Genomic DNA, 22,443 nt, shown 5'->3' with positions numbered 1-22,443 from the left:
AAGAAGGGGCAAAATGTCCACACTTTGGTCTTCATTCTTCTTGAGTTTCATGTGTTTAGCAAATTGTATCTTATATCTTGGGTATTCAAAGTTTCTGAGCATTTTCTTAATTGAGATTCCCTCCTCCCAGATGGCTTTAGCTTGGGTCAAGGTGACATAAAACTACCCAGCACATTCGCATTTTGTTTTTTCTTTTGTAAGAGTTTTATAGTTGTTGTAACTTTTACACTTGGGCCTGAATCCATTTAGAATGAGTTTGAGCATATGGTACAAAGCAATGGTTCAGTTTTATTACATCATCTGCTATAAAGACTGTTCTCTAATTGTCTGGCATGGCAAGTTCTTAGACCCAGCAATGCCATTCCTTTGTACCTTTTTTTCTTTCTTTCTCCTTTTATGATGTTTACTGTTCTGAAAGTCCATTATCCACGGGCTGTAACAGAAGACCCTCGACTGGGTGATTAATGAAGCTCAGAGACTAGTTTCTTACATCTTTAGTGGTTGGGAAATCTAGCATTAAGGCAATGACATCTAATGAAAGCCCTCTGTTCTGTTACTACACAGCAGAGGGTCAAGGTCATATGAGAGCACACATAGGGGTCAATTCACTTTTCCCACACCCACAACAACATTTTGTTGTTAACCCACTTAGGAGAACACAGCCCTCATCCCTGATGTCGAAGTTTAAATACAGCTGATTCCTTGTGCCAATCAAGTTCTATGGGGTCCACACCCTTTTTTTATAGAATCCAGAACCATCCTTCCCAGGGATGATACCAGCCACAATGGGCTGGGCCCTCCTCCATCTATCACTAATTAAGAAAATGACTTCTAGACCTGCCTACAGCCTGATCTTATGGAGGCATTTTTTTAATTGAGCTCCCCTCCTCTCAGATGGCTTTAGCTTGGGTCAAGGTGACATAAAACTACCCAGCATATTCCAATTTTTTTTCTAGAGTAGTAGAACAGAGTGGGTATGTTTGCATCACTATGGTTTTCTGTGGTTACTCAATAACACAAACCATCCTAATTAAAATTAGAATTAAGGGAAGAATTTTCCCATAGCTCCTCTGGGGCGGTTCCTGAGAAAGTGATGAGCAGATGAGCATTCATTATCTTGGAGCACAATGTACTTGGTAACGAGAAGGGAGTCCAGGGGACACTACCATAAAGATGACTAGGAGTGGACACAGCTGGAGTTCCTAACCTAATTTAGAAGGCCCATGGTGTCCTTAGGTTGATAATTAAGACTCTGTAATCAAGCGGGGCAGTGGTGGCACACACCTTTAATCCCAGCACTTGGGAGGCAGAGACAGGCAGATTTCTGAGTTCGAGGCCAGCCTGGTCTACAGAGTGAGTTCCAGTACAGACAGGGCTATACAGAGAAACCCTGTCTCGAAAAAAACAAACAAAACATCTCACTGTCTAGACAATCTTTTTGTTTGACTGTTGTAGAGTTAGTGTCTTACTGGGCAACAGGTCTCTAATTCATTTCTATAGATTTGAGCTTTACTCAAGTTCAAGTTCAAAAATCCTGGCCATCTTTTATTCTAGAATCTTCCCTCCTCCCGAAGTTTATACTTGTTGCTTCTTGTCTAGCTGGAATGGAATGTCAGCCATCTTGTATTGATAGCTAGCTTTTCCCCCAGTGCCTTCTAAGCCTAGCACTCTGGCCCAGGCCCTAACGTGAACTTAATGTATATTTTCTGCATAATGATAAAAAGTTATCCTTAAGGCAGCTGTCCTTAAATAGCCTGCTTCCTTCTTAGTCGGGTCAGCAGGCAAAATAGTCACAGGACCTGAAAATTTTTAAATGACTTGCTGACATCTGCATTCAACTGCAGATTCTGTAACAAGGTCATGTTGCTAGAACCAGAGTTTCCTGCCAGGGGCTGGCAGGCTACACATCTCACACAATGGAAGGTGAGATCTCTGAGCTCTGATACCAAGCTGATGCCGATTAGTGCACTTCTCAACCTCAATTACAGTGCTGAACCATGAAAATGGATGACTTTCTAACAACCGTGGGGGGGGGGGGGTGCAGATTTTCAGAAACCAAGGAGCTATGATACTCCTGCCAATATGGATTCTATGACAGGAGCATGTGGGAAAGAGCCAGTGGGAAGCCACAAGCTGCATCTTGCCATCTTGCCATCTTGTCTGTATGAGAAACTGTTCTCATTTCCTATCTGAATGACCTAGGTTGTCAACTTGGCTGATGCACACATGTCAGGTGGCAGGCACTACAGAAAACAGGTAACATTGGAACTCTTGTTAGATGGTTATTATAGTAAGCAGACGTGAATCTCACTGAAAGGCTCATAGCAATTACAGAAGGTATTGTTCATAAATCAAACAGATCATTTTGCTAAGCGATGGGTTAATAAAAATCTCATGTAAAATCTTAATCAGAAAACCACTCCTAACCCTACATTTGTTTGTTTACTTTTAAGCTGATTTTCCCCGCCCCCTTGGTTCTTAGTCATCCACTTGGTTTCAGACTCATTTATATCAATCAAGAGGAAGCCTGCTTTTCCCCCCAGGAGATTATGGAGCCTAAGCGAAGTAAAAGCCGCCAGCGATGACAGTCTTGATAAGGCTGTATTCATTTTCTTTCTTTTCTTTTTTTTTTTTTTCCCAACGGACTACGGTTTTAAATTATGGCTATCTCTGGCACAGACACATTTACGTTTGAGTCTGCTCTAACCTGAGAGATTCCAAGCACATTGGAAATAATATGTGTCCTTTGTTCTGATCCCAACCACTGAATAAGAGACAAGTGGAGTGGGTTCCTCATAAATATGTATTGACCGCCTGGGTATTAATGTGAGTGAGTGAGGTAGAACTCTGCTTAGTGAATGAGACCTTCCAGGAAGTAGAGGAACTATCACGAATGGAGAGAAGATGCTATTAGCGGATTTTATTTATTTGTCTTTTTCCTTATGCTCGAGTTGCAGTCATCTCTCTCTCTCTCTCTCTCTCTCTCTCTCTCTCTCTCTCTCTCTCTCTCTCTCTCTCTCTTGTTCATCCTCTACCCATCTCTCCCTTCTGGATCTCAAAGGAATACTAATAAAAAGCCTTACTACAGGCTCTTTCTGCTAGGTGCCCAGAAGAACAATACCCGAAGCCAGTATCTTTTACCTTTATTCCTTTCTTACCCTGCTCAGGAGCTTGCTAGACACAAAGCTCCCCTCATCCTATCTCGAGGCTGAAATCGGGAGCAAATTAAAAATACTGCATTTGTTTCGACTTGTTAGATTGGATTTTACTACACAAAATAAAAAGCACTGAGGTCGTGCTGGTCTCGAGGACATAACGACTTGTAATTAACATCTTTATGGATTTTATACCGACACCCCACTAGGCTTTGAGGATAAACTACTGCATGGAACTTTCTGGAGCAGAAACCACAAACAGCAGAATTTCTGCTTGGTTAACCACGTGGTCAACAGTTGGTTTGGTTGCAATTTCAGAGCCTTAACAGGTTGCAGAGGACGAACTGGTGGGAAGTACGGGCTCACACACCCACACAGGTTGTGCGGCTGGAAGCCTTAGAACGACAAGAAGAGGAACCGTTCCAGTGGCTTCAGGTCTCACAGCCTGCTACTACAGAGGGTTCAAGTGCATCTCAGGCCAGGAGTCAGGCTGGGTGTTGAGATAGGCTAGGATTCCACTCAGAGGGCGAACGCAGGGTCCCCCCACACCAGCAGAGACGTCACCCACAAAGTCTCAGAGGCTTAGACTCAAGCTGCCCACACCGAACCGACACCCTGGCGCTGAGGACGGGCGATTCTATCGCATTGTAGAGCCAGAAGGCGGCTGTAGGGGATGCCAGAGCTTTCAGAAACTAAAGAAACTCTTCCTCTTTTATTAAGGCTTGGGACACTTGTACTGGCCTCAAGGAGGGCCGAGGTGGGCCGAGAAGCCCAGAATGCTAGATCGACGTCCCCTCCCTGCGGATGGTACGGTCCGAACTGGGCGGGACCTGGAGGCTCGGCGGCCCTGTCCCCGCCCCACTCCAGGAGGCCAGCGAGTGAGCGCGCGCCCCGCAGATCCCGCCCCCGGCGCCGTCCCCGGCTCCGCCCCTCGAGCCCGCTCCTCTGCCACCGCGGGGAGACCAAGGCGGCTCTGCGGACGCAGCTCCTTCGCCGCCTTCCCCCTCCCGTCCAGTGCCCAGGCGGCTCCTGGCGGCGACGCTGCCCTGGGTGGGAGGCGCGGCCCCGCGGCAGCTGAGCCCTCTGCGCGGCGCAGCCAGCTCTCCCGCCCCCGCGGCGCCGTGACAGGTGCAGGGTCCCCGCCCGAGACCCACCTGCAGGGGCTGTCGAGATGCCGACCATGCGGAGGACAGTGTCGGAGATCCGCTCGCGCGCGGAAGGTGAGTGACCGCCGCAGCAGGAGGCTGTGCGCCCAGAGTGCGTGGGGGCAGGTGCGAGCAGCCTGGGGTCCGACGTGTGTGTGTGTGTGTGTGTGTGGCCGCGAAGAGACATCTCATCCCATCTACACCCCCTCCTTTTCCCAGTTGTCTGGTTGTCGCCCCTGATCGCCAGTGAACCCTTCCGCCAGCTCTGCCTTCAGCGCACTAGCAAATGCTTTCCAGGATCCAAAACCTCGGAATTTATGCGCTGGCGGGAGCCCCAAGGTTTCCTTTACACCGCAACGCGACTGTTCAGTCCTTGTCTCCCAGAGCACTCGTCCGGCTCTCCTCCTTCGCCAACAGCGCACAATCTTTGCAATCTGCCTGTTCCCAATGAGCTTACCCGTGCCCATGAATAGATCCCTCCAACCTACTATCTCCAGCGCCCACCATTGTGTTGTCCCCACATCACGGCTTCCCGAAGAGCAGGTTTGCCATTCCCAGGCGTCGCAGATTCTTGAATCCACTGTTCCCAGCATCTCTAGGCTGGAAGAGCCTTAATTGGGTTTGGGTGCTCAGTGGATACCAGGCTGCGTTCCAGTCTGCACTTCTGCCCCCTGTGGCTCACCAGGCTCTAGTTTGAGGTTTCAGTTTTGTTTTTCTTTTTTGCTTGAAGCCTGCACTTGGGCCGACTGAACTGACTTGAGTAAGGTGCATGCTGCTTTTGTTGCTCCACCCAGGGCCAGCTGTTGAGTGGTTCCACTTGTAGGAAGTGTGCAACAGATGCCCTAGGGTATGGGCTAGGGCGCTTTGGCAAAGACTGGGATGCTGTGCACCCTGATTGAGGAGCCCTTCTCCTCCTGTCTGGCGTGTGACAGGCTTTCAATAAACATCTCTTGGTTTTACTAGGACAAAAAGGAAACGGTATACTTTTATTTTCTTTCTTTTGTTTGTCTGTTTTTCCATTCCAGTAACTCTGCCCTTCAACGTTGTGGAATGGCACTATTTTGAGACATAATCTATCTTGTTACAGTCACAGATTCCCATCCCTGCCCCCATCTTGACCGTGAGATAGATGATAACGGGGTGGTGGGGGTGGAGTAGAAACAAGGAGAATAGGATTTCCGGGGGCGGGAGTAGTAAGAGCTGTAAGGACCTCATGTGAAAAATAGGAATTCCGGGCTCTGATATGTAGGCAAGAGACAAGGAAATCAAAACTGACCAGCATCTTAAGAATTTAGTATATAAGCGTATTTATTTTTTTCAATTTCGAGGAAAATGAATGAATGCACTAACCACTGTCTGAATGATAGAAGCAACAAAGTTAGGATAACTGGTATTAAAATATTATTTATCACGCCGGTTGATGTTTTTAAATACTAGCAACCAGCGGGTCATATATTAAGGGGGAGGGAGGGAAGAGTAAGAAATCTAAAGGCAAGGTAAAGCTGCTGTCACTTTGAGAGAATATACAGTAGCATGGAGAGGCTGCGGTAGGCACCTCCTGTGTTCAGAGCGCTTTCACAACAATTACCTTATGGGGCTCTTGCACCATTTCTGGAGGCTGTTGAAAGTGGAGGAGGATGGCTGAGGAGACCTGGCTCAGAATGGCTCAATGGGTTGATCAAAGGGAAACAGCTAGTTCAGTGACACACTTATATCAGGGGCTCAGAAAAAAACAAGCGCTCCTGCTGTTGAGTCTGTGCAGCCCTGAGTATCCATCCGTGTCAGGGTCCTCCTGCTGCCTCCGGAATGACCCTTCTTCCGGATTGGTTGATTTCACTTTAATATGTGCCAGCTGATAATATCTCTGGGACTGAGGGCTGGTGGGGGGAGGGGGAGGGGGAGGGGCGTGGCCTGTTGATTGGCCTTCCACAGGTTCCTGTCCTAGGGAACAATCTCCTTTGACAGTTCTTTCTTGCTAGATAAGGCCTTATTCTAAACTGCATTCACCCTGGCCTCCGTTAGAACAGGATGGGCACCTGACTCAAAGGCAGCCAACCCCAATCAAGTCACAAGCTTGTAACCTTGTGGGTTTGTAAAAATAAATAAATAAATAAATAAATAATAAATAAATAAAATATTTCCCGTGCTACTATATCACTACTGGGGAACTTAAAGTTAGAGGAAGAATGAAAATCGAAGCCAAAGGGGGCAGAATTGAAGGGGGCTAGTAGGAGAGAAAATGAATGACTGTAGTATACCCTGAAAGTAATGCCAAATTAGGCAGCAGGAACTGGGTAAAGAGCCTCAGTGGAAGAGGTCTAGTATGGAGGCCTGACCTTTGGCCCCCTGCCCTAGTTTGCTATTCAGAAGTCTATGCAGCCATTCCTCCTCATTTGAAGCGACTTGTGTGGATTTCTATTCCCCCAGTCTAGATTGGCCCAACGCACAGCTACTGTGCACTTGAAAGTTTGTTTACAGCCAAGGTGTAAAGAAAAGGCTTAAATAAAGTGGGCAGCAGATCCTCTTAGTGGGTAGGTTGTTAATTGAACACGGGACTTGCTGTGGGTGGCACACATGCTATGGAAGTGTAGGACTTCTGTCTTTGCTTAATAATGAGCCAGTGAGTAGGTAGGACTGACTGCAGAGCCCACTTGTAGTGCCAGCTTCAGCTGTGGAGGATCACAAGGGGACCCTGTTAAATGTGGATCGTGATTCAGGAGCTCCAGGTGCTAGAACAGTCACACTTAGGACAGGTTCAAAGGTCATGCTGCTAGCTGTAGATAGCAGTCTCTTGAAGGACATTGCCATCGGTTTCAGAGCTGGAAAGTGGTGAAGGTAATCATAATGGCTTGAAGGAAATGGTTAAAAATGAGCAAGGCTTACATGAGACTTCAGGAATGTGGCTACGGGCTGAGGGAAACCCGGAAGGAGGAGGGGGTAAGTTTGGACAGGTGGAGTCCTGCTGGATCAGAGCCCTGTCAATGCCAAGTGAGTCACTCAGATACAGAGCTGATGAATATTTGGAAAAGGTCTTAGATTTTTGCCTAATCTAATTTCTCACTGAAGCATGCTCCTGATATACAGTCACTGCCGGCCTCCACAGCCACTGGGGGAGCCAAATTCTTGTAACAAAGTGGCACCCCAAAAGAACCATTTCAGGTCAGACAAGAAGCATGGGGAAGGGTTCTGCAGGTCAGGCGCTGTGGCTGATGGGTCATGGACCAGCGCAGAGAAAATGGGGACCGAGAACCAGAGAGAGTTTGGAGTAGGTTACATGGGCATTCGGCACGTATCTGTCCAGTTCCTGTAAGAGCCCACCGAGGTGTGAGGGGCACCTCAGTGTGCACATCGCCATGAAGAAGGAACAAAGCAAAACCCGTCAGATTGTTGAGTTTGTTATTTGATAAAAGTTGTTGGAAAAACAGCCAAGGCCAGATGTGTAAAGTGGGTGAATAGACCTGAGGATGAAGGAGGCTGGGTGGGCTCGGCCTTCCTAATTTGCTGTAGACCTGGGAAGAGAGTGTTGCAGGTAGAGGGACAGCCAGGGCAGAAGCCTCAGGGCAGGGGAGTCTGGGGGGTGTCACAGGTACACAAGGGTTGAACTCTATAGGGAGTGAAGGGCAAGAGACAGACAGCAGACACACACACACACACACACACTCTCTACTTTGTTTTTGAAGAGAGGGTTCTCAATCAATAGCTTTTGTTGTTGGTTTTTATTTTCACTTTATGAAATGAGATCCCAGTGCCTGAAAACGAAGCTTCTTAGGTTACGGTATCCTGAAGAAACTGGGTGTGGACCCGCCCAGGTGTGCCTACCAGGTTCTGGTTCTGAAGTGCATTCTGAGGACTCCTCCCTTACTGTCTCGAACCTGACAGTGGAGAGGACGCTACAAACCAGTCCAAGAGTCTCAGTACAAGAAGAGAATACTTCAAACTTGATAGTTATAACACACCCAAGTTGGTCATGTTTGCTCGGTGTGATTGTTCACACCTGTAATCTAAACACTTGGAAGGCCAAAGCAAAAGGATTGCTGTATATTGAAGGTCAGCCTGGGCCTGCTAGGTCTAGACTAGATTTTTTTTAAAAAAGGAACACATGGAAAATTGACATGTTTTTAAGATTCTTGGAAATAATAAAGTTAGGTACAGGGAAACAATTGAACTTGGGAAGCTTCAGTTCAGAAATAATACTGAGCACTCATAGATACGTTCCCAGAAAGCACAGATAGATGGATAGAACAGAAGGCTACATACAGAGAACAAGGATAGATAGAACAGAAGGCTACATACAGAGAACAAGGATAGATAGAACAGAAGGCTACATACAGAGAACAAGGATAGAACAGAAAGCTACATACTTCAGGCTTCTTTCCTGCTATTCCAGTGTCTGAACACAGTGGTCATAATCACAGACTGAAATACCCATTGTTCACCTAGAATACTGTCTTGCTCTCTCAAAAGCTAGTGTAGAAGTAGCCAGTCAAGGTCAGCCACGTCTGCCACACCAAGTCCCAAGAGATGTTGGCTCCCTGGGCTTTTCTGCTCTACCGGCCTGTACACATAAAGTCCACAGCATGGTTGCTGGGTCTCAGCTATCCTATAGGAGTTCCGTGCCAAGTAAACCATGGAAGGGGAATAAAGGATTTTCCTGCAAGTGACACACAGTGACCAACTCCTCATTTGCATTCACTCCCTTCTGCAGGAGAAGCTGGGGAGTGGAGGTTTCCAGCTGAGCACATTACTCAGTGTGGCGTTCCTAACAAGAAAGGGAGATGACTACTGGGCAAACAACAGGCCCAGTCATACCCAGGGGCCCCAGACTGCCAAAGGTTCTTGCCTGAAGGAAGCAGGGAGTTTTAGAGCCTATAGTTTACAAAATAATCAGCCTCACGGGCTGCTCAAAACTGAGGACATATACTTTAAAGCAACCAAGAGCAGGCGGCCCCATGCCTTCTATTATTTTCTGTTGAGTGTTATAATGCAGAAATGTTAAGCTAGTCGTGGCTGAGAAAAACATGCTATGCTTAGACACCTCTAAGCTTTCATTTCCCTCTTAGCAAATGGCAATTTAAAATGTTTGTGATGATAGAGAATACCATGTTCAATTTACAAAAGGAACAATGTAAGGACTTGTAAAGGACAAATTTTTAGGAGGCCCTTTCAGTTGTCTAGAGCAAACATGACTAAATGGCCTTGTTCCTTTGGCCACTATGTGTTGTGCATCCGCTGCTTGTCAGCCAATTGGGAGCCGGGAAAAGGGTGAATGAAAGAATCCTGGGTGTGGGGTCTCCGGTTTATAACCAGGAGTCAGAGTGCTGATCGGATCTCTGTGTGTCATTCCTGTAAGTGCGACTCTGAAGGTCTAAGTGCAAGACACTGAATTTGGTTGTCTAATGTATAGCATAGAATCCACCGCACATTCTGTCATTCCTCTGTCACTGAGACTTGATGCAGGTCCCTGGTTAACAGCCCAGGCTGAAGAGACTCCCGAAAGACTGTGGGGAGCTTGCTGTGTGCATCTCTGCTGAGGATAAATGTCACTGTGGGGATGCCCTTGGCTTTAGTTTTCATTCTTTGCTTCCTAACAAATGGATCTTTCTGTGTCCTTATCCTCTGGCTAGTAAGCTCCCCAAGGGCAGGGACTTTACACATAGATACAAAATGACCCTGCCCCCAGGTCATTGTAATTAGTAAATAAAGATGCCAACAGCTAATAGCTGGGCCAAAGAGACATGGGCAGGATTTAGGTTTCTCTAGGCGGGATTTAGGTTTCTCAGTCTTGGGGTGGGAGAGAGGAAGAAGGGGAACTTTAAGGAAGAGAGAAGGAGAGGCCACCGGGAGATAGCTGAGGAATAAAAATACGTTGCAGGGAGGGCTGCCCATTTGGAGTTAAGAGCAGCCTAGATGAAACACTGTAAATAGTAAAGAACAACTCAGGGTTACCAATAGGAAAATAGATTCTAATAGTGTGGAGGGTAGGCAGCTACCCAGCTTTGGGCTGCTAAAGACATTGTAAATATAAAGGCTATGTGTGTGTGTGTGTGTCTTTTATCCAATAACTCAATAACCTAAGGCAGATTAAAAACCCCAGGCCAGGATTTTAATAATTTCTATTACACTTTTGTCTGTTTTGTTCACTGATAAATATATCTATCACCCAAGACAGGAGGGCACTAATGGACCAAAACAGCAGTTCCACTCAGCCAGTTTGTTAGGCGTAATTACAGGACCATGAGTGACACCAAACAGACATGTCTTAGAAGTCTCCCCGGAGCCATGAGTGATGACTTTCTCATAGCGGCATAGGAATGCCCCATTCAGTTTACCTTCTACCATACATAAACTCCACAGCCTCCGGAGAACACATGCAACTGGAGCTGAGTTTGCCCAAGGAATTCCAAATAATTGTTTGGCTAGCCCATGTTGTGTATCCCTTGTGTGCCAGCTACTTGGGAGCTGGGACCCAAGGGATGGTGAATGAAAGAAACTTGAAATGTGTTCAGGAAGCAGTGAAAGAATGGTCACATTTTGGGCCCATATTTGTTGAATACAGGACTGCTGTTAATTTTAGTAGAGTTTTGGCATTTTGGTTAGCCTACAGTTTACTAAGGAGTTTTCTCTGGGTTTATATTTAGGCTACTTGAGTTTTTTTTGTGTGTGTGTGTTTCATTTTGTAAAACAACTTTTGAATGAGCATCTTTACAGACCTTTGTAGTCCTTTTTGAATTATTTCCTTGGGCAAAATCTCTAGAATTGGAATTTCTAGGTCCAAACTATATATGTTTTTTTTTAATAATTTTGATACATTTTTTAGATTTGCTGGAAGGATTATTTTACTTTAGACCTCCATTGGAAATAATTGGAAGTGCCCGTGTCCCTGGCTCTTCTCATTGGTCTGCAGTGAATTGGTTGGTTGGTTTGTCATTCTGATAAATATACATCCCAGGAGGTTACCTCTGTACACCTAGTCATTACTTACTTACCAGGTACATTTTTGGATAAGTTTAGTGTTAGGTTTTTGAATTATTTACTCGTGTTCCTATACAACATTTATTTTATATAACAGTTACACAAAATAAAGAGCTCTGTTGTGGCATCTTCTTCTTGGCAAAGGCCTGGCACAGATCCCTTTTGCCACCTCTTACTGCCTTCTCTTTTTCCCCTCCCTGCCGCCTTCATCCCTCCCCTAATCACCTTAGCCTGACACCTTTCTCTCCTTAGATTCTACAAGTACAAGAAAACATGATAGTTGAACTTTAAGAACTTCCTGTAGGCTGAAGATTTGAACTCCTTCCTGATTGTGTTAACTTTGTAGTATTTTAGCATCTATACAAGCTAATCTTGAATGTGCTGTGTGTGTCCAGGTGGGGGCCAGAGGACAATTTCAGATATTATACCTCAGGAGTCACCCACTCTTTGATGTTTTGAGACAGGTTCTCCTGGAATGGTCTGGAATTCTTGAAGGAAGCTAGGTTCTCTGGCTGGTGAGCTGCAGGGCTCTGCCTATGTATTACACGTGTGCACCACCAACCCAGCCTGGCCTTTTTCTCGTGGGTTCTAGGATCAAACTCTGGTTCCTATACTTGCAAGTCAAGCATTTTACCGACTGAACCAGCTCCCAGCTCCCTCGCCCACAAGTTACCTTTCAAGAAGTATTATCTTTTAGAATTTTTCCCTTAAAGTTTCTCCTTTAATATCACGTTTCATTTCAAGATGACAAGTCTCTACTTAGTTTTTTTTTTTTTCATCCAGTATTTCTAGATTTCATTTTATATGATGGAATTTCTAAATCCTGGGGTTTTCATATTCATATGAGAAGTCAGGCCATAGTCAAATATTTGATAGCCCAATTTTCCTACTGTGGTTTGAGATGCTTCTCCTCCTACCTCCATTTTTCTGGAGTTGATCTCTTTTTTCCTCCCTTACATCCCTGGCTGGTTCCTTTTCTGTCAACGTGCTCTAGAGTCACCGGGGAAGAAGGAACCTCAGGTGAGAAATGTCTGCACATTTACCAGTAGACAAAACCATGGGCATTTTCTTGATTAATGATTGGAGTGGGAGGGGACCAGCCTCCTGTAAGTGGTGCAATCCCTGGGCAGCCATCCTAGGTTGTATTATAAAGCCTCCAGTTCCCTGCAGGGAACCTGTAAGACACACACACAACTTCCTGTCCAAGCTTGTTTTGGGCATGGTGTTTATCACAGCAATAGACAGTAAACTAAAGCAGTCCCCACCACTCTATTTTACTCTGTCTGTTTTATTCCGTAACATCAATTTCCTTTATAGCAACTTCATAAAAGCAGGTTCTTCTGTCTTACTCTTTCTGATCTTTCTTGTAACCGTTTTTTTTTCTTTCTGTTTTTATGTTTATTAGCGCACCTAAATTTTGAATGTATTAGTCAAGCTAAAAAAAATAGGCTGGGGTATATTTATTGGTATTGCATTAAAGGTATAGTTTCAAATTGATAAAATTAACATAGTTATTATTCTATGTTGTGTATACCCAGTTTCTCTATATTCATTGGATTTTTTTTTCTTTCATGTGCTGGGGAACATGTTCTTAGCAAACCCTACTTATTCTAATAAACTATACAAGTGCATTTGTAGTGTATTGTTTGGGATTTAAAACAAACAAAACAAAACTCTGTGTTCTTTGTAACTGTTAGGACCTACCTGTAAAGTGAGAGCTACTGACTTAAAAACCAACTGTCAGTTAAACCTTCTACTTATTCTAATTCAAGCGTAAGCCAAATATTTGGTGTTAAATGGAAATTGATTTGGAATATAAATTTAACATTCATAAACCTAAAAGAAATGTAAAGGAATAAATTAATTTTAATGATATATTTGCTTTTACTCAAACATTAAATGTGATAAAGTAAATGATATAGTGTAATATCTTTAATAATATTTATCTACATAAATGATATATAACCATGTTTGCTTTAGCCCAGTATATCCAAATTCATATCATTTCATCATGTTATGTTTTATACAGATGTTATATAAAACATCTTTGATTATTTGTGCTAGGTTTTACAGGTATGATGGGCATGTTGTATTTATAATGCATCTCAGTTAGGACTGAGCCTGCTTCAGCTGCTCAATAGATACAGCTGGCTGCCCGATGAGACAGCAGAATGGCTAATACCTCTAGCATGTGCTAACATGTTAGGATTGGCTTGAATATATATATATATATATATATATATATATATACATATATACATATATATACACACATATACATACATATATGCATATATACATATATATAAATACATACATACATATATATATATATATACACACACATACATATACATACATACATACATATATAACTATAGTGAAAACCGTGTCTTGGACAGCTTATTAAAAGCTATGTGAATAGATCAAGCCTTCAAGCTTGCTTGCTTGCTTCCTTCCTTCGAAGTGGCAGTCACGTGTCTTAACGCCTCATACATTATGTTACTGCCTTACTACTTTTGTTTTTGGTATGACCCTTGTGGGAATTTAGGAATCTGATGTGAGTACATTGTGACATCCTGTTTATTAAAAACCTGTCCTTTGTTTTGTTTTTTCAAAATAGACAACAAAAGGCATCTTGCGTACCACCTTGTTCATTTTTATTTTGTTGATAACGTGCATGTGAAACAAATGTAACTGCTGACCTCATGCTTTTCTGTAAGGTGCCTTTTCACCTTCATCCTTGTTGGTCCGAAGGATCGTAGAACTGGGTTTCATGCATTATTTACACCTCTAATTGACCTGGCAAAGAGAGGTGTTGGTGTTAAGTTAAACCTTTATTCATTATTTTGTGCACACTGCCTTTGAGGATGGCTGATCTTGAGCCTTCTGGAAGCAAGTGTAATGGTATCAGGTTAGCCAGGTGACAGAAAGTCCAGGCAGGCACTGCTCAGAAAGCCGAAGCCAGCCTGTGTTCTGGACCAGGGAACCAATTGAGTGGGTCAGACCTGCCTGGGTGGGGTCTAGGATTGGCTTTAATAAAGGGAGCACACTGAGGTGTACAGGGCCGAGTCCAGTGCTTTGTGTTGATTACAACCTGGAAGATTTGAGTGTATAAACTAGCTTCAGCCCTGTCCAAACTCTGCTTCCCAAGGTAAAGTGAACTCAGTGTAAAAGAAGTTTCCTTCCAGCCTCTGCGGCCATCTTTTCTCCTCTTGACTCCTCCTTACTCTTGTGGAGATTTGGCTTAACTCCAGTCTTGATAATCTACAGAGCTCCGAATGGTTTTTGTTTGTTGGCTTTTCCTGTGTCCTCTCCAACATTTGTTGCCAGGTTTCTTTAGGACAGCCACTCTGATCGAGGAGCGCAAACCAGTGCAGCCACTGTGAAGCACATCAGTATGGAGGTTCCTCCAAAAAGAACTTCCATTTGACTCCTCTAGGCCGCCCCTGGACAGATACCCAGAGGATTCCACATTCTACCACAGAGACACTTTTACATTCTGCTGACATTCATGTTTTCTGCTGGTATGTTCATCTTGTCAAGGAGATGGAACCAGTCTAGAGGTCCATTGACAGATGAATGGATAATGATATGACACATCTATACAATTGGAATATTATTCAGCAATAAAGAAAAATGAACTGCGGAATCAGCAAGAAAGTGGCTCCAGCTGAAAAGTATAAGATTTAGAGAGGTTCTCTGTAACCAGAGGCTTTTTACTACTTTACTTTACCCTGTTTCTACCACCCTTCTCCACCTTTATTCCTTCCAACCCCCGGAACACTGGGTAGGAGGAAAAGAAGGCTGCAGGGGAAAGAAGCATTGATATCGATAGACTACGTCCTGATGATTAGGGGCATTGAGTTTCATGGGCATTTTGATCTCCATCATCAGGATATCTCCAGGAGGAGCAGCAGCTGCTATAACCCTCTCGGGGATCTTGCCGATATAGCCTCACAAGAGTAGACCCTAGAATTCCAAACATCATACATACATTTGCAGAAACTGGCCACAGCTGGCAAAATCACACTGCTGCCAGATCACGAGGCAAATCATAGTCAGCTGCTGTGGATGATATGAAGCAGCCCTATATCCCACACATGGGATTAAAACAAAAATATATCCCACAACTTTTCTATACTTTTAAAGAAGCCAAAGTTCTAACCCAGAAACACGAGTTCTGTATGTGCTCTCTTATATGTGGATCTTGGCTATACTGAAATCATACGTATACATACAAGCAAATTAAGCTTTAGAAAGGCGACTGGAGAGGGTAATCATTGGTGATGAAGAAGAATGGGGGTGGTGTGCAGAAGGACACATGGGACTGGAAAGAGGAAAAGAAACTGGGGCAGGGAGACTACAAGGGGGAAACAGAGGTAGCAGGAGTGTGGGAAAGCGGAAGGAGGCCCACAGGAATGCACGTTGAGAATTTTGAGATCATATGATTGTGTTATATGCTGCTTTTTGTTCCAAGGGGAGGTGTTTACAATCTGAAGTTTTCCCCATTTTTCTTTGGTTTAAAACTATTAAGTCATTGTAGTATAATATTTAATATGAAAATGTCATTGATGTACATAAGGTACTTCTTAAAACATAAAAATATTCACACACACACATACACACACACACAGTACAAACACCTTGCCACCATTTTCCCAGCCCTCAGTGCTTGTAGCCATGATTGTTGGTGCCCCAGGCACAGGTGCCCTTTCCTTTTCCAAGATGCTGGTCCCTAACCCAGCACAGACTCCAGGCCTTTGCACATGTGGGTAGTCCCAGTGCTGACCCACAGACCTACTGAGGCTTCTGAATAAGCGCATTTTCTCTACGGCTGCTCTTGGACATCTAAATATACTGACCTCAAGAGCAGAGTGTGAGTTCTGAGGGCATCTCCTGGATCTCTTCTTCCACTCTCATGGTGTTGTCCAGTAGCTGGGACCTGCTGACCCTTCCCAGTTCTCTAGTGTATCTTACTCTTTGTCTTTACCCCAGGCCTTGCCCTATTTCTGATCAAAGAAATGAAATATCTCCCTGTGCACATTTTATCCAGATCTTGTGTGTTGTGCTTTATTATGGATATTTTGGGTTCAGTCTGTCATTGGTACCAGAACTGTCATAAATGTCTCAGGCAAACTGTCCATTTTGCTAATTTTACTTAGGTTTACTGTAGTAGGCTGACATTCAAGAAAGGGCATGGGGAAACGACCTGCCATCTTTAATGCAACATTGGCCCACGCTGAGCAGGGCAGTGGCAGCTTGTGTGTGAACTGGAGATTTTTGGTTTTGAGGACCACGTTATGTATTCAGTGCCGGCTTCATGATCAAATTGGAAGCTTCTAAATCATGCTGAGCTCTAAGCAAGCCTACCACGGATAAAATGTGTGTCATCTCTTAGGTGACTGTGATGTGTAGCAGTGTCCTAGAGTACACTGCTGTAGATCCCCAAGTTTACCTCATGGCAGAAAAGATGAGGAATGAAGTGTGGGAAACCACAGGGGTTCCAGCTAAGAATCCAGGAGCACACGGGTGTGACTGGTACAGTTTTGAATCTTATCACACTGTTACCGAGTCGGTCTGATTTTACTCCTTTTAATTCCCCTGTACAGGCATGGTCAAGTCCCTGTGCTAATATTTAGCCGTTAGGTTTGGAAGCTTTTCTTTCAAATTCTCAATGGATTATTCAATATGAATAATATTCAATATTCAAAGTGCAGCGTGCACACGGTTTATTTCTGGCTGTGTTCTGTCCATCGTGTGAACTCCTTGACTGTGTGTGGTGGCAGTATTCCTGTTTTCCGAACCTTCTCCTTCTTAACTATGTGAAGGTAATTGTTATGTCCATCCTATGTCTGAAGGACAGAGATGCAGCTAAAAGGGAGGGGAGGGAAGCTTAGCCACCTGGCAGAAAGGTCTTTGAAACATCTTTGGTGACCTTATTTCCAGTGACTATATTCTCAGATACTTTTGAAGACATTGATTCATCCCACTACGGTCTTACCAGGCTCCAGGTCACCGGGCTTCCAGGGAAGAGTCTTTATCTGCTGAGCCTTCTGACTGACCCTGTATGTTTTCTTTTTTGTATTTTGTTGTTGCTTTTCTTTTATCGGTACAATATTTTAGTTAATTCTTTGAGAGTTTCATACAGTGTATCTTGATACCTACTCTCAGATCGACCTGTTCCTTCCTACCACACCCCTTCTCAAAGGAGAGACTATCTGGAAACGGTTGTCCTGGTCCCCTGGCTCTTGCAATCTTTCCACCTCGTCTTTCATAATGTTCCATGGGTCTTAAGTATAAGGGTCGTATTGTAAATATGTTAACTGGGAACACGCACTCCAGGATGAGTTAGCCTCTGCGTTTTGACCAGTTGTAGTGCCTTAGTTAGGGTTTTACTGCTGTGACAGACACCATGACTAAGGCAACTCTTATAAGGACAACATTTAATTGGGACTGGCTTACAGGTTCAGAGGTTAGTCAATTATCATCAAGGTGGGAGCACAGCAGCTTCCAGGCAGGCATGGCAGGAGTAGCTGAGAGTTCTACATCTTCCAATGAAGGCTGCTGGATGAAGACTGGCTTCCAGGCAGCAAGGAGAAAGGTCTCATTGCCCACCCATCCAGTTCCTCCAACAAGGCCACACCCACTCCAACAAGGCCATACCCACTCCAACAAGGCCACACCCACTAATGGTGTCACTCCTTAGGTGAAGCATGTTCAAATATGGCTTTTGTAATGAGCTTCATTGACTGCAAAAAAGAAGTTTGTTTGTTTACTTGTTTGGTTGGTTTTGAGGAAGGCTGAGAACCGCACTTATCAGTAGGTATAAGAGTAAATCTGGAAAGCAGTGAGAGATAATACTGGTTTACAACAGTGTCAGTAGTAGACTCTCCTCTAGGTCCCAAGGCCTCACAGCCATGGGAAGTTGGCTGAGCTTAGACTGCCAGGCATGGATTCCCTCTTACTGAGCTGCCCTTAGTTACAATTAGGTACCTCTTGGTTACTACCGAAGTATCAGTGCCATTAGTGCACCTTTCCTGCTATTTTCCCGTTCCGGTCCTTGTTGTATATTCAGGCATCAGGACTAGATAGGACTGTTGATTGATTTTCTCCCTTGACAGCCATGTGTGGCTCCTTCTGATACTATGAGAGCTAGTCATTGAGGAGGAGGTCCAAGGACTTTCAGAGTGTCTTCAAGCCACAAGATCTTAACTTTTTTTTTATTGGGTATTTATTTCATTTACATTTCCAATGCTATCCCAAAAGTCCCCCACATGCTCCCCCACCCACCCACTCCCACTTCTTGGCTCTGGCGTTCCCCTGTACTGAGGCATATAAAGTTTGTACGACTAATGGGCCTCTCTTTCCACTGATGGCCGACTAGGCCATTTTCTGATTCATATGCAGCTAGAGACACGAACTCCAGGGGGGNACCGGTTAGTTCATATTGTTGTTCAACCTATAGGATTGCAGATCCCTTTAGCTCCTTGGGTACTTTCTCTAGCTCCTCCATTGGGGGCCCTGTGNTCCATCCAATAGCTGACTGTGAGCATCCACTTCTGTGTTTGCTAGGCCCCGGCATAGTCTCACAAGAGACAGCTNTATCTGGGTCCTTTCAGCAAAATCTTGCTAGTGTATGCAATGGTGTCAGCGTTTGGAAGCTGATTATGGGATGGATTCCCGGATATAGCAGTCTCTAGATGGTCCATCCTTTCGTCTCAGCTCCAAGCTTTTTCTCTGTAACTCCTTCCATGGGTGTTTTGTTCCCAATTCTAAGAAGGGGCAAAGTGTCCACACTTTTTTTTAAGCCAATAGAAAAGTGAAAGTTCTAACCTTAAGACCAAGATAGGCACTATTCCTGTCTTTTTCTTCTTTAATCAGTAAAAAGAAAAATCATCACACAGGTTGACTTTTTGTTAACTACAACGTGAATCTAATTAGCAAAAGAAAAAAAAAACCCTCTTAATTTCCCCAGATGCCAAGTAGAATCTCCCCTGGTCTTAATAAGTCACTTTCCCCAAGGAACTTATTACTGGGGCTCGTGAAACACTCTCCTATATATTTGAATGTTGATTAATACTAAAGACCAGAGCTTTTAGCCTGAGCTTAATAGTGGTCTTTATGTCAGGTATCTTTCTATATTGTCCAATTGGAAATGTCTTTTTCAAAACATCCACTGAAGCAAATGAATGATGGCCTCTTTTCTGTTTGGGCTTCTTGTGTGTTTTGTCTGTTCGCTGGCAGCTGTTGGTCATGGAAACCACAGACAATAGAGTGCATTTGCACTGTGATGCACCCCTGAGGCTCTCCTCCTGGTGGCTCTTACCTGTTTCTCTTTAGCATTTGAAAAAGAGTTTTTAGTTAAAAGTTTTCCATACTCTGTATTTTGATCATATTCTTTCCTTTTACCCAGCACCTCCCACATCCTTCCTACCAACCCATTTATCCAACTTCATGTTCCTTCTCAAAGGAGGGGAGGGAGGGAGGGAGATAGGGAGGAAAGGAGGGAGGGAGGAAAAAAAACCTAAACTAATAAAAAACAAACAAACAAACAAACAATCAGTCTCTGGCATATCAGCCCCACTCCAGGGCAGGCTCCATACTTAGGTGTCCAACACCATGCAGAGTGAGTTGAGATGGTGAGTTTACCATCTCACACTGGTGTCTTATAAAGAATTCCCTTGAAAGAAAATGAAGTGAGGCACTTAGAATTAATTCCCTCCAAACCCACCATGATAATGGTCTTGGCCCTTTCGAAAGCAGCGTGGCGTTGGACAAGTCCCTGTTAATTTCCTGCAAATACCAGTTTTCTTTGGCCACAGCTAATAACTGCCAGTAACACATCTGCCTGCTGAAAAGGGAGGAGAGAAAAGCCCAGTTGCGCACTGGGATCATGGGAAGCGCCTGACATGCCCCTGAGGCCCCAACCCAGAGTCTTATTTCACCTTGGGAAGACGAGTTGAAACGGGAGATGGAAGTGACCTGGACTCCAGGGCTGTCCGTAGAGATGGTGGTAAATGGGCATCTGAGGCTAAAGCTTGAAGGAGAGTCCAGCTGATTTGCTGCTAGTAAAAATGTAGTGTCAAAAATTGGCACACGCCTTTAATCCCAGCAATTGGGAGGCAGAGGCAGGTGGATTTCTGAGTTCAAGGCCAGCCTGGTCTACAAAGTGAGTTCCAGGACAGCCAAGGCTACACAGAGAAACCCTATCTCCAAAACAAAACAAAACAAAAACAAAAACAAAAAACAAAACAAAACAAAAAAAACCCAAAAAACCAAACCTCCAAGTTTGGAGACTGGCCAAATGGTGGCACCATTATTGAGCTAAACCTACTTGCCCCCCAGGAAGTGCGAGGGACTCCCAACATGCACTGCGTTAGAAGAATCATTCTGCACTAGGCAGCGTGTATTCATGGCGTGAGAAGCTTTTATTGCTTCAGCCCTCTCAGCTTTCTTGCTCCAGGCAGCTGGTTACCTCACATGTGTGTAGATATTGCTTTAATGTCGCCGAGCGCAATGCTGGGTCCTTGAAGTTGCGCAGCCCACCAGCTGTCATCCACACAGCCTAGTTGGATCTTCAGTGGAGGTTTCTGTCGCCTTTCCTAGCCACATCTTGACAAGCTAAAGGATGCTGGCGCTGCCCTACCTGGACCTGAGCACACAACCCTTAGATCTCTGAGTTGTCTTACCTAACCAGTCTTGGGTTGTTTAATCCTGCCCACATGCTTACACAGAGGCATCCCAGTGCCACACCCAGTCTCCTGGTTAAGGTGGGGCAGGAGCTCTTTGATGTCTTTCCTAGCTTGGTTCAGTGCACTTGGGCTTTTTGCATGCCAGGAAGCTAAGCTAGTTTTCATAAACGTGCACACAGAGCCCTACAGCTTCCTCCTTGGTAAGGAGTACAGGGGGGGAAAGCTATTGTTCTGACACTCAGAGCATTTGTTGTGGTGTGTACTGTACTGATGATCCACCCCATCACCATTATAGTTGGCAGCTAGGCTTCTAGTTTCTTCACTAGGTGGTGTGTGTGTGTGTGTGTGTGTTTTATGATTGCAGTATTGTTTTCAAAGACTCAAGGTAGGTTATTGATTCTTTATTGCAAAGGCACAGCAGAGGTAAAAAGCAAGTGCCAGTCAAATTCCTGAGAATAATGTGACCCCAGATAATGTTACTTGGGTAGTTCTGTGGCTTGTATTCAAATGAGTAAAGTCACTGCAGCCAATTATTCATCTGCCTGGTTTTCGTGCTATAAAATGGTCACGTGCCTTTAAAGAAGACATGACCACTGAGCCTCATAGCTGCTTATTAAGATTTCCCCAGGATTTTCTAGGAGCTAGCTTACTCCTTCAGAGCTGGAACTTGGTGGTGTCTTCCTGAAAGCGCATTGCTCCTGGAGTCCCTGGAGCTAACTATCATACAAGCATTCCCGGTGGCTCATGGTTCTGTGTTCCAAGTGTTAATTTCCTCGCTGGGCCAGCACTGTACGACTGGTTCTCCCGTGACCTTATAAATTGTGGTTTTCTTTTATTTTTTTAATTAAATTATGACGACATCAGACACACAAAATTAAAAGTAAAAAAGAAAAATATATAATTATGTCATCCCCGTCCTTCATCCCAGCCCCTCCCATGTCTCTTTACTTCCTCTCGGATTCATGACTTCTTTTTCTTTAATTTTAGTGTTTCATATACAAACACACACACACACAATTTGTGTATTCTGTAAGTATAACCAGCTTAGCCCATTTAGTGCTGTCACGTGTATGTTTTAGGGCTGGCTAGTTGGTACTGGATCACCTTGTGGGGGGTTCATCCCTGGAGAAGAGCTTGTTTGTCCTCCCTCAGCAGTAGTTCACTGCCCATAGCTCTTTATTTAGAGGGGAGGCCCTGTTAGATTTCACCCATCTACATTGGCATGTCAGCTGGAGTTTTTGTTTTCAGGTCTCATTTAAGCAGCTGAATGACTGTATTGTTGATATTTCATAGGTGGAGATTCGTTGCCATATCTGAGCTGTGGGGTTGTCTTGTAGATGTATCCACAGGATATGAGTACCCCACAGACAGTTATCCTCTGCGTTTTGACCAGTTGTAGCTTTCTGAAATGGTATCTGCTACAAAAAAAAATTCTTTGATGAGGGGTAAGAGCTATACTTAGCTATGTGTTATATA

General features: G+C 44.4%; 1 protein-coding gene and 1 long non-coding RNA gene across 5 annotated transcripts in view; one reads left to right on the top strand and one right to left on the bottom strand.

Moving 5' to 3' along the window:
• Window positions 1–4,401, bottom strand: part of LOC110294211 — a 61,706-nt gene extending 57,305 nt beyond the window's left edge. Inside the window, exon 1 of the long non-coding RNA XR_002377926.1 lies at window positions 4,310–4,401. This is a non-coding gene — a long non-coding RNA (uncharacterized LOC110294211). The remainder of the gene's footprint in view (window positions 1–4,309) is intronic.
• Window positions 4,097–22,443, top strand: part of Atp8a1 (ATPase phospholipid transporting 8A1) — a 226,127-nt gene continuing 207,780 nt past the window's right edge. For all 4 annotated transcript variants that reach the window (XM_029478096.1, XM_021162268.2, XM_021162270.2 and 1 more), the window contains exon 1: window positions 4,097–4,375. In XM_029478096.1, the coding sequence (XP_029333956.1) occupies window positions 4,327–4,375 (49 nt within the window). In that variant the 5' untranslated portion in view covers window positions 4,097–4,326. The remainder of the gene's footprint in view (window positions 4,376–22,443) is intronic.

This window comes from Mus caroli, chromosome 5 (genome assembly GCF_900094665.2).
Source record: "Mus caroli chromosome 5, CAROLI_EIJ_v1.1, whole genome shotgun sequence".
Taxonomy (NCBI): domain Eukaryota; kingdom Metazoa; phylum Chordata; class Mammalia; order Rodentia; family Muridae; genus Mus; species Mus caroli.
Note: the sequence above shows the minus strand (reverse complement) of the source record. Positions and strands in the feature narration are given on the sequence as shown.